The sequence below is a fragment of the Paroedura picta genome, chromosome 2, assembly GCF_049243985.1.
Source record: "Paroedura picta isolate Pp20150507F chromosome 2, Ppicta_v3.0, whole genome shotgun sequence".
In the NCBI taxonomy this organism is placed as follows: Eukaryota; Metazoa; Chordata; class Lepidosauria; order Squamata; family Gekkonidae; genus Paroedura; species Paroedura picta.
Genome location: NC_135370.1, coordinates 136218678 through 136235254, shown reverse-complemented (window position 1 = coordinate 136235254; position 16577 = coordinate 136218678). Strand labels below are relative to the sequence as shown.

The 16577-nt window shown below is 40.6% G+C and overlaps 1 protein-coding gene across 1 annotated transcript in view; it reads left to right on the top strand.

Annotated features, from left to right (window-relative positions):
- The first annotated feature begins 1381 nt into the window (after positions 1-1381).
- ARHGAP11A (Rho GTPase activating protein 11A) overlaps positions 1382-16577 on the top strand; it is a 48390-nt gene continuing 33194 nt past the window's right edge. Inside the window, exons 1-10 of the mRNA XM_077319097.1 lie at positions 1382-1726; positions 7441-7511; positions 7994-8090; positions 8362-8615; positions 10389-10549; positions 10644-10790; positions 12345-12419; positions 13701-13868; positions 15996-16131; positions 16409-16514. Of these exons, the coding sequence (XP_077175212.1) occupies positions 1586-1726; positions 7441-7511; positions 7994-8090; positions 8362-8615; positions 10389-10549; positions 10644-10790; positions 12345-12419; positions 13701-13868; positions 15996-16131; positions 16409-16514 (1356 nt within the window). The 5' untranslated portion in view covers positions 1382-1585. The remainder of the gene's footprint in view (positions 1727-7440; positions 7512-7993; positions 8091-8361; positions 8616-10388; positions 10550-10643; positions 10791-12344; positions 12420-13700; positions 13869-15995; positions 16132-16408; positions 16515-16577) is intronic.

Here is a 16577-nt window from a genome sequence, read left to right as displayed (position 1 = left end):
GCCCGCCTGGCTTCAACCAGGGCCAGAGCTTCTCTGTCCTGGCCCCCACCTGGTGGAATGAACTCCCGGATGAGATCAGTGCCCTGACAGAGCTAAAACAGTTCCACAGTGCCTGCAAAAGGGAGCTCTTCTGCTGGGCATTTGGTTGAGGCTGAGTGGAACCAGCAACATCCACAGGGCCCCTGCTCCCTCCCTCTCAGAAACCCATCCATGTGTTCTGCTCCTGGACCTTTTCGCACTGTTACAGTTACCTCTATTACAGTTATTAATGTTAATTATCATTGTTATGGTTATCTATGTTATGGAAAATCTTTGTACTGTTTTACGTTCTATGTAAACCGCCCTGAGCCTCAGTGGAGGGTGGTATATAAATACAACAAACGAACAAACAAATATATATTACTCACCCATTCAGCCTTTTTATTCAATGGGTCTACCTTTCAGATCACAGCAACTTACATGCAAAGCCCCACATGAAATGAAATCATCACATTAAATATGTACACAGTGAGCCAACACAGGTTTCCCCGTTAAGAAAAAAGTTGTCCTTTTCACATAGAGTTGTCCTGTATGCTTTAGAGATGGGGAGGATGCAGTCCAGTAAAGGACTAGTCTTCATGAAGCGTGACAAGGAAATTATTAATAATAATAATATCGTTCAATGTTATAGCCTGGAGTACAAATCAATTAATCAGTCAAAAAAATATATTGTGTATACATTGCCCTCCCCTGAGGCTCAGGGTGGTTTAGATACATAGAACTTAGCTAACAGGGAACAGTACAGATAACTTAATAGTTGTAAACAGTAACAATACAGTGATGACAATAATAAAACAGTGGAACAATGATGAGAACAGTAATTTAACTACAGCATACTGATGGCTTGTAGGTTGGACAAATGGGCGGCAGTTTTCATGGGGGGCCAATGGAAGATGATTTGTTTAGGTCCACCTCAACCAAATGCCTGACAGAGGTGCTTCCCTTTGCAAACATTGCAGAATTGTTCAAGTTCTGTCAAGTTCCCTGAGTTACATATGTCCATTATTAGACTGGAACGTGCATGGATCTAATAATTTAAAAGCAGTAGCACATAAAACACGCCTCACGCCCACTCAAACTAGAACTGCTTCTTGGATTTGTAGCGCACTGCCCCACGTGGCTGAAAGTCGCCCTCTTATTTCGACTTAGCCACCGAATTCGTTTTAATTTTAACATAGAAGTAAAGCGCACGAACGGCTTAGGCGTCTACCGAGACTGCCTGAATTCACAACCAACGGCTCCGCTCCCATCTGGTAAGCTCCAGCCAGCGATCAAATAGGTGCTGAGCTGCTGCTCTCCGTTTCTTCATTTTCCTAGCCTTTGTCACCGCGCGCAGGATCCTCGGCCAAAAACCATTCAGGCATCACAGAGTGCCGCCAGCCGTTGGGGGCCGGCGGGGTCCTGAGATTTCGAACGGGGCAGTGGGCCAATCAGCGCGGAGGACGCGGAGGCGGGGAGTTCGAGGTGTTGTGTGGCGGCGGGGACTGGCGATGGCGACGTCGTCGGTTCGGAAGATGCCGGCGGGGCAGTGAAGGCGGCTGCTGGGATGGCGGCTGCGGGGGACCGCGGGAGAGGCCTGGCCCTGCTGGCGGTGCAGCAGCATCTCCGAGCCGCCTACGGGATCAAGGTGAAGAGTCGGGCGGCGAAGAGGAAGCCGCAGGCATCGGCAGCTCCCGGGGCCGAGGAGGTGAGCCGACGCGCGCTCAGCCAAAGCAGGGCGGCCTCCGGGGTGGGCTTGCGGGGAGAACCAGCCGCGGCGGGTGAGGGCCGGCCAGCCAGCCGCCTGTCCGGGACGTCCAGCTGGCCCTTGTGGTCCTCTCCTCCTGGGGGCGGCAGGAACCAATGCGGGCAGTGGTCGGACCCTGATTGAGAGTCTTCATTTGCCATAAAGCCCACCGGCCGACCTTTTGCCAGGCACTCTCAGCCTAACGTCCTTAACTGCTAGCCGTCCGGAGCTCCTCGGAGGAAGGGAGAGATGCCATATATCAGACCCGTGCATGGAAAGAACTGGGCCAGGGCTAGTGATCAGCAAGTCATCAACATTGCGAGGGGGGTGGGGGTAGGGTCTTCTAGGTCTCGATCCCCCGTACCGAGAAGCCAGTGAGGGCTCTTGCTCAAATAGATGTGCATAGGATTGCACAAAGAAGGTCACAGCCGAATTGAGACTGGTTTCTCTTGAGTGGGGAGGGGTTCCTGTGAAAAATAAGGTATGCTTTGAGCCTGAGCGTGTTAAGACTCACTTGAGGATACCATTGCCTTGCATGGTTTTGAAAAAGAAGAGTTATGCTCCAGGCACAGCAGCAGATGTAAGCCTTATATCCCTGGCCAGAAAAGATGAAAATGTACTTTGGCTAGTCATGAAAAGGCCTTTTGCACAAACAAAAGCAACTGCTTTTCCCCATTATGTTAAGAGGCCATACCTGTGTTTATCACCTGTCCTATTCCTGACAGAAAACTATACCTCTTCCTAGCCATTGGAAATACTAATGTTTAGATTCATTGATTTCTTTAGTGCATCTGTCACTCTTGTCTATAGGTTACACATGGTAGCCCAGCCCCATGCTAAACTGTAGTTTCCTTTCAGTTCAAAAACTGTAAAAAATGTTTGCCTTGTGTGTGTGAGTCAGTAAAATAAACATGGCAGAGTAGCACTCATCTGAGGTAACTTCTGTCAACAGTGGAAAATGTGAAGCTCAAAATACAGTTCTTAGTGCAGAGGCTTAGGAGTAGTGCATATACAAATGTTGTGTGTTACTTCCAGACTAAATTTTCCATCAATGGAGTGTAAGCTGTCATTTCTGCTAACTCTCTGGCTCCGCTGTCCCCCATGACCAGCATTTCATGGAGATCATGATTTTTTTCTCGCTGACAAAAGTGCCTCGCTGAAAATTTAGTCTGGATTAAACACATGTGTTAAATGGACTTTACTAAGATTTATTGTTTATATTAATGCTTTTGTAGCATAGTTCCTACAACAGATTGACCATGAGATCATATGGCTGTACTGACCCAGAAGCAAAGATCTTGGTTATAAAACAGTTTTTAAAAATAGTGAATAGATATTTGTTACAGGTTTCAAAGCACATTTACAAGACTTCAATAATTTTAGGTTAGACAGTGTTTATCAAAGCAAGTTCTGAAACATTCCTCTCATCATCTGTGAGAAGAAACTTTGAACATCTAACGAAGATCATCCAATCTTTGTGCCTCTAGGCACAAAGAAAAGGCAGTCAAGTCTTTAAGGCCCTAGAAATTGCAGTTGTAACCCATGCTCCTGAGTACTATGTTACTTACATAAATACCCTGTACTTTTTTTTTTTTAATGAGGTCTTGGTACAAGAGCAATTAGAGTGGAAAATCAGGGATGGGGTGGGAGAATAGTGTGCATGCAGTGATATTTGTATACCTTTAAACACAATCATATCTTTAAACAGAGAACATCAGAACTGTGTATTAAGTGCTGTTTTGCTTCTGATGACAACCCTGTGAATTAATTACCTCCAAAGTGTCCTATTCATAACCTCCTCTCCGAGGATACGCAAACTGGAGGCCATGGCTTCCTTTCTGGATGAAGACTTGGTTTTTAGACCCCGCTTTCCACTGTCCAAAGAAGTCTCAAAGTGACTTACAATCACCCTCCCTTCCTCTTTTTGGTGTAGTGGTTAGGAACGCAGACTTCTAAAAGGTGAGCCAAGTTTGATTTCCCCCCCCCCCTTACACACACACACATACATACATGCAGCCAGCTGGGTGACCTTGGGCTTGCCACAGCATAGATAAAGCTATTCTGACCAAGCAGTAATATCAGGGCTCTCTCAGCCTCACTTATCACCCTATGAGTAGGATGGCTGTTCTGGGGAGAGGAAAGGGAAGGGGATTGTAAGCTGCTTTGAGACTCCTTCAGGTAGAGAAAAGCAGCATATAAGAATCTTTTTCTTACAACAGACACCCTGTGAGGTAGACTGAGAGAGTTCTGACAGAACTGCTCTGCATGAACAGCTCTAAAAGGACTGTGACTAGCCCAAAGTCACCCAGTTGACTACGTGTGGAGGAGTGGGGAATCAAACTGCTGTTAACCAGTGCACGAAGCTGGCTCTGAGTCCATGTTCCTCTTTTTCTGCTGAGTTCAACCTTTCCTAGCATTATTGTATTTTCCACTGAATCTTGTATTCTTATAATGTGACCAAAGTACAATAACCTTAGTTCAGTTAGTTTAATTTTTAGAGGAGAGTTCAGTCTTGATTTGGTCTAGAACCTACTTATTTGTCTTTTTGGCACTCCATAGGGGTCCATAAAACTGTCCTCCAAGACTATATTTCAAATAACTTTCTTCCTGTCAGTTTTCTTCATTGCCCAATGTTCATACCCATACATAGTAATGGAGCAAGAATTAATATGACATAAAATAAATAAATCTTGATTGCGAGCATCACATCCCTGTAATTCAGAATTACTTCTAGCTTTTCAAACTTTTCAGAAGGGTTTAATAATGCCCTAAAAGTGCAAAAAAATTTAGTTTAAGACATAAAGCCACTGTACTAGTTCCATTGTCTTTACAATTTTAGGACGAATGTGGAATTTGTGTTCTAAAGACAATGGAGCATGCAGTTACTTATTCTTGAGTGATTGAGCAAGGGTCATGTAACTAGGTTACTCTGTTTAGATAAGATTAGCCTGCAGATAATGTTCTTAGATATGCACATTTTGTGTGATGAAACAGGCTGTTGAAACTTGTATCACAATAAGCCAGTTAGTGTCTAGACACAAGATCCTTGGGTGATGAATATTTAGAAATTTTCCATCCAAAATATAAAAAGAATCATATGCAGATAATTGAGAATATTAGGGATAAGGCAGGATGTAACTGTAACACTTATTCATATCATAGATATGATGACGTAGGGTGTCTTATTGCAGCCTCAGCTTTCTCTGAAATCCATATTATATTTTGTTTGTAATTCAAAACTTGTAGCAGTACTACTTCATATGGACTTTGAACTGGATTCTCTGGGGGCAGGGGAATCAGAAAAATTTGGAAGAGGATGGTGGTCATAGAACATTCCCTCCCCCCATTCTTTCAATAGTAAAAAATGAAAAAAATTGGGAAAGTACTGAGGAGGGGGCTCTTATCAGCTGTTTTTCTCTTAGAATGAGTGAAATGCTTCTTAAGGTGAGGATTTTCACACTCAAAATATCTAGCATAAAAATTGGGTTACTTAAAACTTCTTGAAATATTTTCTTATTAAGTTTTATAAAGCATTTCATGAAAAAGTCTTTAAAAATCCCTCTCATACTGTAGACATATGCAGCATTTTTAATTTAAATTGCATAAATATTCCAAATAGCCTTTTGGTACTGTCCATAGCACATAGCACTCAAATACTTTGGCCACCTCATGAGAAGGAAGGACTCCCTGGAGAAGAGCCTAATGCTGGGAGCAATTGAGGGCAAAAGAAGAAGGGGATGACAGAGAATGAGGTGGCTGGATGGAGTCACTGAAGCAGTTGGTGCAAACTTAAATGGACTTTGAGGAATGGTAGAGGACAGGAAGGCCTGGAGGATCATTGTCCATGGGGTTGCGATGGGTCGGACACGACTTCCATAGCAAAATGAATATTGCCTACATTTCAGTTTTCATCAAAACTGCTGCCTTTTTGTCGGGGTACCCCCCCCCGATGGGCTTAAAGTTTACACAGAAACTTTTGTCCGAGGGGTCGCGATGGGTCAGACATGACTTCACAACTAACAACAATAACAAAATGCCAAGTGGCATATTTTATACGCTCTGTATTTGTATATATGCTGCCTTTCCACTCAGTGAGAGTCCACAAGGTAGCAAACAAAGGAAATGTTAAATTAAATATATTTACACCACTCTGGGAGCGGTATAAATAAAACAGTAAGGGCTGTGGGGGTGTGCGCTGTCGGAGATGGAGGGGGGCAATGATTGGCCCCTTGCCCCAGGACTGACCAGTTGGTGGTTCGTGCCTCCGAACCCGCCCACCTCCCAACGTGGGCCACCTTTGCCCCATGGCTGCCATTCTTGCGCTGGCCGCCAACAGGCAAGGTAGGCCCAGAGGCCCTGCCGTTGTGCGGGAGCCGGGCGGGGGGAGGCCTCAGCCAAAGGGACAGTCTCTCTCTCGCCCGCGCCCGCACTCCGCCGCCACTTCCCCTCCCCAAACACCCACCCAGCCACCCATCCCTACCCCAAACCTACACCATCCCCTTTCCTTCCTTCCTTCCTTCCTTCCTTCCTTCCTTCCTTCCTTCCTTCCTTCCTTCCTTCCTTCCTTCCTTCCTTCCTTCCTCTATTTCTCTCTCCTCTCTCCTCTCTCTCTCTCTCTCTCTCTCTCTCTCTCTCTCTCTCTCTGCCTCTTTCTCTCCCTCTCGCTTGCTCTCTTCCTGCCTGTCTTTGTTTCTTCCTTTCTTCCTCCCTTCCTTCTATCCATCCAGACTTTCCTTTATCTCCTTTCTCCCTCCCATCCATCCATTTCTCTTCTTTCTTTCTTTCTTTCTTTCTTTCTTTCTTTCTTTCTTTCTTTCTTTCTTTCTTTCTTTCTTTCTTTCTTTCTTTCTTTCTTTCTCCCATCGCTTAATCTCCTTTCTCCCCATCTCTCTATTTTTCCCTTTCTCTATGCCTGTCCTCCCTCCCTCCCTCCAGTGTTCTGGCCACTGCATCTTTCTCCCTCCCTCCCTTCAAACCCAGGACTTCTAAGCCAAACACTCCACCATCACAGCATGCTAGCGCCCATTGTATTTCAAGCGTACAATGGGCTTAAATTCCTAGTTTAAACAATAATAGTTGAAATTATAAAGTTCAATTAAAAATCATAAACAACAGCATATGAATTGAAAAATAAAATAGGAGGGCCAACAACCACTATTGGTGATAAACTACTTGAAACTAAAACGTTTTTACTTGTTGGTGAAGGACTATGATAAAGGCAGATGAATCTCCTTGGGGAGGGAGCTTCAGGATTTGAGTGCCAAAGTGGAAAAGGCCCTTTCTTAGATTACCACATGTCTAATTTCAGGCAATTTTGGTTTGAGAGGAAAATGAATATTGCCTACATTTCAGTTTTCATCAAAACGTCTGCCTTTTTTGGGGGGATAACCTCCCTGATGCGCTTAAGGTTTACACAGAAACTTTTGCATCTCTAAATCCTACCCTTCCTTCCAAAAAATCAGAAGCCTTCTGCTTTCAGGATGGTAGTGTCCAACAGCAAGTAAGGGATTTGCAGATATCCACTAGGATCCATAATTGATCCACAATTTTAGAATGTTTAACAAACATGGGGGTTTATTCAGTAGTTCTAGTTTTCTTTCTATTTCCTTGTTATACTAATTATTGTACATAGATTGTTTTTATGGTGTACTATTTAAAGATGTTTTATTTCTCAGGGAAAAGTCTTTGGAATAGCTCTTCATGAATTACCTCAGCAAATTGTCCCTGTATATGGAAGTATACCTTGGTAAGTAATACTTGTGATATATTAACTTATTGTGTATAGAATCTTTGCAGAGATGTTATCTTTAATTTTAAATCAGATAGTTCGTTCCTCAGTAAAAACATAACTTTATAGTTAGCCTATTACCTGGGGGAGAATGCCATTCCCATTCCCTGTACATAAAATGATTGTCAAATTAGGGTTCTTGTTCATCTTCAGTGTCTTACTAGGAGAAAGGATATTTCAAGGTTGCTGATCAGGAGTTGGGATATGGTGATCATGCCTGGTAGTGCAATAGAAAACTGTCCCTGAAATTATGTAACACAATGTAAGTGTTGGTGGGGGACGAGATGGACAGAGTGGGCTTTCTCAAACATAGCTTTGGTTATTCAGAACATAAAGGGTAATGACGGCTCACTAGGAAGTGAAAGAATGTGATTTATCAGTTTGAATGCAACTGTTTTATGCAGTAATTGAATTATACATGTCAAACACTTTATGTTCAGCTTTTTAGTTGAAGCTTGCGAATACTTAGAAGAACACATTCACACGGAAGGACTTTTCAGAAAATCGGGATCATTTGTTCGTTTAAAAGCATTGAAGGTACTGCTCTTTTTTTTTTTTACAGTTTGTTATTATTATTATAATTAAAAGCCTTCACAGTTAATGTAGTCTATTGAGAAGTTTCTTTCAGCTATGTTAACTGATGTGATCTTCCTTCAGATCACATAATATAATAATAATAGTAATAATAATAATAGTAATATAATAATAATAATTGTACAAAGCTTTGTCTCAAAGGATGTCATTTTTCTAAAAATGTTTCCTTTATATGGCTTTGGTTTACATTTTTGTGTCATTTTTTTTTAAATAGAATAAACTTGATCAGGGTGAAAAATGCCTGTCCACTGCCCAGCCCTGTGATGTTGCAGGACTTCTCAAACAGTTCTTTAGAGAATTGCCTGAGCCCATCCTCCCAAGTGATCTCCAGGAAGCTCTCATCAAGGCCCAGCAGCTAAGCTGTGAGGAGAAGAACTCTGCCACTGTACTGATCTCTTGCCTCATGACTGACAGAATGGTTGATACTCTGAGATATTTTTTCAGTTTTCTCAAAAACGTGTCCCTGAGGTAAGCAAAATGATATAATTATTTTGCCTACACCCCCTTTCCCCTGCAGTCCTTTGTGACCTCTGGAAAGATTCTGCCAGGAGTTAGAGGATAGAAAGTGATGTATCCAAAGGCTACAAGGGAGGAGTGAGAGTTAAGTGAAAGCACCTCTCCCACACAACAAAAAAACAATTAGAGGGGGAAATAAAGTAGTAAAGTCACTGATCACCCTTTGCATAGGGTAGGTACAGCATTCTAACAGACACACTAAAATTAGCTTCTGAAAAAAATTATGCCTTTCTGAAGTTAGAGTATAATATTTGTTTGTTTGTTTGTTTATTATGTTTAATATACCGCCCTCCCCAGAGGCTCAGGGCAGTTTACATAAAATAATACAAGAAACAATACAAGAAACAATCCATAACAAATAAATAACCAAACATTAATACTAACGGATAATTGTAGCAGTGCAAATGGGTCCAGGAGCAGAGCGCATTGATGGAGTTCTGGGAGGTAGGGAGCAGGGGCCCTTCAAATGTTGTTGGTTATGCCTGGTCTCAGCCAAATGCCTGGCGGAAGAGCTCCTTTGTGCAGGCCCTGCGGAACTGTTTTAGTTCTGTCAGGGCCCTGATCTCCGGGAGCTCATTCCACCAGGTGGAGGCCAGGAAATATATGTCACATAAGCTCTTACCGTATTTATTTTTTTCAAAATGTATACTAAAATCCTTTATCTTAAGTTTTATAAACATAGGAATGCACAATGAGGTTCATTTATAAAATCTGCGAAGAAATATATTTGAAAACATTTCAAGAACTATAATTAAAGCTTAATTCAAGATATTTCCCTGCTTCTCTCAACTCATAACCTATAGGGAAGGAAATTACAATATAATAGTTTCACGGCTATTTAGCAAACTGTTTCAGCTCATAATAAAACTATTCTGAAATTCCTAGAAACAAATTCAGAAGGCAAAAGTTCAGCAAAAATGCTGCTTTCTTTTCAATACCATATGTTTTGTTATAAAATCTGTGCTATTCCCCTTTTCTCAAACATGCATTGTGATCATATGACTTTTGCACATGAAGCTCCATCCTTTCACAAGAGAAGGTAGATATAGGCTTTTATTTGCTCACCTGTGGGGTTGTCCAAAAAAATATATATCTAATCTCACTTTTAAAGTTTCCTTCAGTCTCTTAATAAAAGAAACCCTGCCCTTTGATTTCCTCTTAGGGACAAAATTGCTCAAGTCCATATTGTTAAACTTCTCCATAATACCAAATAACTCACTCTCATTTGTGACCCCTGCATAGGGGAGTTTGTAATTTCTCTCATTTCACTCTTACTGGTCCTTCACTGGTATTTCTCCTGAACTCCACCAATCCAGCAGCAAATGTTAAAGCATTTGCCTTCCCAAATGAAGAACAGTTGTGGGCGCTTTATCATGCTCTCCTCACTTGATTCAGAAACATCACTGAAGTCTATGGCTGTTGGGAAGTTGAGCATGGTGATGCTCCAGCTGCACGAAGTCTAATCTCTTGTTTTATTCGGGAGCTTTCGCCTGGATCTGTGTTCCTTTGTAGGGATCTTAATTATTCATATTACTCCTTGTTGAAGTGACCTGGAGAAAACAATACTTCTTTAGAAGTCTGTTATTGTGGTTTTACCCTGTAAAGCAGAAGGGGAATGTTGCTAGTTGGGACTCAGGTCAGTAGAAAATACACCATATAATACTTTCAGCTGTAATTGCAGATTAGAAGTATGAAGCTTATGAAGTTACTTATTTGTGATTTCAGAGCCGCTGAGAACAAAATGGACAGCAGTAACTTGGCAGTAATCTTTGCTCCAAATCTCTTGCAATCAAGTGATGCTGACAAAATATCAGCTCACACAGAGAGGAAACTTCGCTTGCAGGCAGCAGTCGTGCAGACACTTATTGACCATGCAGAAGAAATAGGTAAAGTGATAAGACTTGTCAATGCAATCTGAAGGCTTTATGTAGTCATAATTATTTTTTATGCAATCCGCACATTAACTGTTTCTGAATGCAGGACACATACCAAAGTTTATCCTGGAAAAAATGCCTGCTATGCTTGGCATTGATGATTCTGCCTCAACTCCTTCATTGCAAGATTATGAAGAAAGTGAAGGTGAAACTCCTGGAGAACATAAGAGAAGGAGAAGGCGGAGTATAGGAGGTAGGCAGATGGCTGTTCTCAAATCCCTTGATCAAATTTAAACCTTTTTTTTCTTTAATCGTTTTGATACTGAATGCTAGATCTCCACAGTGGCTCATTGGTAGTAAGATTGTTTGGTTCTAATAAGTTCTTGTGTGTGTTTTGGCTCATTGAATTAAATTTATGTATTTACAATGCAGTCATCTGCATGTTTACTTGAAAGTAAGACCCACTGTGACTGCTCATTGGGGCATAGGATTGTTGTTGTAGTGTTATAGTGGATAATAATAGTTTGGTCTCACTGGCAGAATTCTTTCTCAATTAACTTTTATCGGATTGAATTAGAGTTAATTGGCAAAGACAAATTATCCAAATAGTTTAAAAGTATTTCTGTGTGTTTTCAAGAAATCCTTGCTCAATGATTTTTGAAAGTAGGACATTTTCAAACTAATCCTGCCCTGAGTGATTGAATATACATTGGCAAGGGTTAATGTGCTCAGTTTTTTTGGTCTTCCATCAGACTTCTATTGCAATGTGAGTAATGAGCCATAGGTCATGAGAAATGCAATTGTTATTTTCTCTCTCAAGTATAATATATCATCTGTAGTGATTTATTTTAATGACCTCTGTCCATATCTAACCAATGTGAATATGAAAGCAAGAATGGATGGGATATGTGACCTAAGTAGAAGACAGGCATCAAATTCTCCAGGATGGATACCCCTCCCAAGCATGTGGGAGATAACCATTGTGCATGGACATGTCCCTTGCTGGGCACATCATTTCTTTGTCATTGCAGTGATTCATACGACAGTCATCTCCAGAGTAGATTTCTGTAACTTCCCAAGTTATTTCTAGGAATTCTACAGGAACAGCACTTTGGTCATTTTGGACTGCCCAGGGGAGAATCGGCAAAGGTTGCCCACAGTCACCTGCATGCTTGAAAATTCTCAGCTATTTTTAACCTTGCCAGACCAAGGAAGAATGGTAGAAGGAATAAAACTGTACTGAGTTTTCCACTTATACAGGAATCAAGAAAAGGGCTTCTTGAAGCACAGCAGAGCCTCAGCCTTTGCCTAGAGCCATATGTCTCAGCAGAAAATTTGATATAGCTAAGTTTTAGTAAAGCACTACATACAGTCATGTTCCTTATTTAATACTGAAGTAGAAGACAGAATCTTGGACTAACACAGATGCATTTGTACAATCCTTGCATGTCTTGTGAGAATCAACAGCAAAACTTGTGACTTCATAGCAAAAATTTTTAAAGGTTCCAACCATCAGTACTTTAATTAACCTTATTAATTGGAGATAAAGTACTGGAGCCAAGGTCAGCTTACGTCAGCAGAAGGCAGGGGTGATTTTGTCTCTTGTGCAGTTCCTGAGGGAGCTTGACAAGGGAGCTCAGTGGGCTGCAAGGGGAGGGAAGAGGCAGGAAAGTTCTATTCCAGTGACAGAAGTCTGCAAACAAGCCTTTGGCTCTAACCCATTGAAACTAATGTTCGACTAAGAAAAACATCATGGTGTCAATTTGTAGTTCGAAAACTTGATTACATGGTGTGTCTTCAATTTCAGATATTGTTAGTGGGGCTCTGAATAAACTTAAATCTAATAGAACACCCTGTACCACACCTCAAAGAGACAGCAGTGGTAGGTATAGTGCATTTGCATGAAGACATTAATGCATTATAGTCTAACAAGACAGCGAGTGACTGGCAGATTTCTCTCCAAGCAAGTCTGATATGACTTGCTTAGATTTATCCTTACATTTCCTGTTGACTATAGTAGTTATCTGAAGAGCTCTATGAAGGGAATGTGGGCTGCATACTAAAATGTGGGTGCAACTACTATAGCTGGATGTGCTTGTGTTTGTGCTTCTTTGGAAACATTGCTCTTCCTCCAAATAAGCTTGCAAAACTCTTTTCTTTGGTTGCCAAAAGTACATGTTTAGCCATCTATAAGCAGAAATTGAAGTTTTTTTCTATTAAAATATTACACAGAAGAAGAACTGGAGAACACCAAAAAGTGCAGATATTGACTCCTAATACTAAATCTAGTTATAACTTTGTGGATTAACAATCTGTAAAACAGGTTTTTTTCATGCAATAGAAGACCAATGTTGATAGTGAAACAGCAGGGCAAACAATGTGTACAGCCAAATAATTTGCTTCTACAATAGTGTATACCAAATTATAGTAGGTGGAGGCAATCCTAGATACCATGGGTTAGATACCACTCTGTTATTAGCAGACACATAATGCTCTGAAAAATGGATCTGTAGGATTCACCCCCATATAGTTCAAAATACTTACAACAGTAGTTGCAGAAATACACTGGACTCAGAGCTGTCTATATACTGGGATACAGAAAGAGTTGTCTGTTTCCAGCAAAAGGTTCCAAGCACCTGTAACCAATCTGTACCAACCAAAGTTAAATTGAAAACCTGCTGTTCAAGTGCATTAGTTCTCAAAAGAGTGGGTTGGGTGGAGGATTGGTTTTTGGATCAAGGAATTCAAGTTTGGGGCTTTCCCCCTATTTCTCCCCTGTCTATTGTCACAAGGGGTGAGCCCTTAGTTCTCTATTTTGGATGGCTATTCAGAATAATACTTTAATGACTAGCTAGTTGTTTTACTTCCTTTTGAAAAGATGGATTTCTAAGTTGATCCAAAATTTCTAGTTTTTGCATTTATAACCAGGATTGGTTGGTTTTCTTAATCTTTCTCACGGATACTCACATCACTAACTGCAGGCAACTGTAAAAATCTTTGCTGTTTAACCTCTCTCACATGTCCTCTTTTCTCATATGAAAGTAATGAATACCAGACCTGTTTGAACCTGCTGCAAATATAAAACTGTTTCAGCTGTGTAACTGTAGTGGCTTTGTCATTGTTTACCATTTTGAGGCTTTGACAGCTGTTACTTTCTTTACAGTATTTTCATCAGTGACCCCAATGATTGTTACTCCAAGTGTAAAGCGTAAATGCCCCGCTGATTCCTGTCAAGGTTTCTCTAGCAAGAAAAGGCGATCTCTCAGGCATAACTTGGCTCTTGAATTGCTACCAAATAGCCTTTTTAGCATTAGCTCAACACCTGGATCAGGTAGAGTGATACTTACCACAAATATTTTTTTTTCTGGTTTAATTAATTCAAATTGCTGCTCATTAACATTTCACTTTGTTGGCCTAACAAAAATGTTGAGTTACTGCAAGCAAACACCCTGTGAAGTTGACCAACTTTGGCTCCTTCAATAATGCAACATAGCATTTGGGTAACACCTTCAAGAAATATTTTTCATGTGTAGGGGCAATCTTGAGAATTATGGCAAAGTTTTTCCTGAATTGCACAACATTATTCAGTGGTAGTTGGGCTATGACCGTTTGACCCCCCCCCCCATTCTAAAAACTCTTCTGCATCTAGCATGTCAGAGAAGGGCCTCCTCCCAGAAGCACTGTTTTTAAACTAAGGCATTGGGATTTTTTTTAAATGGAATGCAGCATTCTTCAGTCTGCATACTTTAGCACAATAACCATTATCTTCAGTCTGAGTACAGACTGGGAAGTACAGATCGGGAAAAGCTGGATGGAGTAGATCTTCACGACTAGTAGCCATGGATAGTTGAGTCCACCATGAATTTGTCCACTCTCCTTTTAAAACCTTCCACTTTAGTAGTCCTGACCACATCCTGTGGCAGCAGGTTCCACACGTTAACTGCATTCTGTGAAGAAATACTTCTTTTTGAATGTCCTGAATCTCCTTCTCTTCAGCTCCAGTTGGACCCCAGATTCTAGTAATATGGGAGAGGGAGAAAAGTTTCTCCCTTTCCACATTCTCCACACAATGCATAATTTTATTAGCCTCTGTCATGTCTACCTTTACTTGTCGTTTTTCTAAGCTAAACAGCCTTAAAGTGTTTTAAACAGTCCTCACAAGGCAGCTGCTCTAGCTCCCTGATAATTTTTTTCTCTTTTCTGTGCCTACGATATCCTTTTGCAAGTGTCTTGACCAGAACGGTATACAATATTCCAAGTGTGATCTCACTATAGATTTTTAAAAGGACAGTATGACAGTGGCAGTTTTATTCTCTGTTGCTATTCTAATTATGACCAGCATGAAATTTCTCTTGTTCATAGCAGCTGCTCACTGGGTTGACATTTCCATTGAGCGATCCACTGCCAGTTAATTTTCCCTTAACAACATAGTAATTTCATGGTAAAGCTAATATGCTGGTTCATAACTTAGTCTCTTTAGCCATTACACTGTGGAATCATTGTTTGCTTTCGCATGTATACTTATCCTTCTGGACTTCATAGGGCACCACAGAGTGAATTTAGTCTCATTTGTGCAGAAAAGGCAGCACAGCAAACGATGACCCACCAGTAAAATGAAACTAGCCCTTGATTTGAGCAAAAGCTGGTACTTTATACAAGCCTGAGGTGTGTTAATTATTCTTGCTTCCCTAAGCCTGTGCAACTGTAAAAATATACGGCAATTTGTTTCATTTAAAAAATTTTTATATTGCCTCTCTCAAGTATATGTTCCAGGCAGCTTATCAAATACAACATAATAAATCCATAAAAGTTGACAATAACAAACTATTTTAAAAAGCTTGAAACATTGAGTCTCATAAATCAGTTCTCGGGCTAGAAGCAGACTAAAAACAATTTTAAAAGGTCAACCTCTTAATTAAAAGTCTGGTTAAAAAGCCTCAAGGGGAAGGGCATTGCGCAGGTGAGATGCCACTGCTGAAAAAACTATTTTGGGTCACCACTCGCTTTACTTCTGAAGGTGGGAGTACAGCGCAGGGCATGTGAGGATGATGTTTGGTGGATTGAACAGTGTTAGAGGAGATAGTCCTTCAAGTACCCTGGTTCCAATCTACTGTGGGTTCTAAAGGTAAGAACTGGCACTTTAAATTGTGCTTAGAAACTGATAAGCCAATAGTTTACTTCTGTGAATGGGTCTAAATATGTCGTTAGAAAAATAAACAATACAAAATAAACAAGCTTATTTTCTGTATTTTGAATCACATACAGAGAGTATATGATGGTTGATGCATGTACTAAGTTAAAGAGCATCTTTTTTGTCTGCTGGAAATATAGACTGAAATAATAAAATAGTGAAAAATGTTTTGGAGAGTCTTCTTGCTAATAGAAGATGTTGGTTTTTAAAAAGGAAATTATTTTGCAGTAACTGCCAATATATATTCTGCAATTTTATGTTCTTCAGCTCAGTTTGAAGCAAGTCCTTGCATTGCTTTTGAGGCATCTCAGAGTTCACTGTCTACCTCAGCCAGTAGTGACAAACACTTACATAGTATAGGAAGTCGAAGAAGCAAAAGGATTGCCAGCAAAAAAGTTCACAGGTAATTTTGCCAAAGCATTGGCTGTAGGTCTCTGAAACCTGGAGCTGAGTTTTTCTGAGAGTTCCCAGATTACTCCTTGTCTCTGTAGGTTGTGAAATCACTTTTGTTTTAAGAATTTAAGTTTTCCAGATCATGTCTCACTTTTTATGTTATAAAGTATTATTAGTAGTATCCTTTATATCCTAAAGGAATTTTTATTTGTTTTTCAACTGTTTCATGTCATTATTAAGAATATACAATGTATGGTCAAGTTAATATTTTCTTTTCTTGCTTTCAGGGCTGAGTCTGGGAAAACAGGTTGCTTTTCTCCTAAGATTAGCCGGAAAGAAATTGTGCGTAGGTCATTGCGATTAAAGTTCAGTTTGGGAAAGAGCAGCAAAGAGGTACTAAATACACTTTTATTAATTTATTCTGTTCCATAACAGAGGCTTTTTCTTCATTTCAGC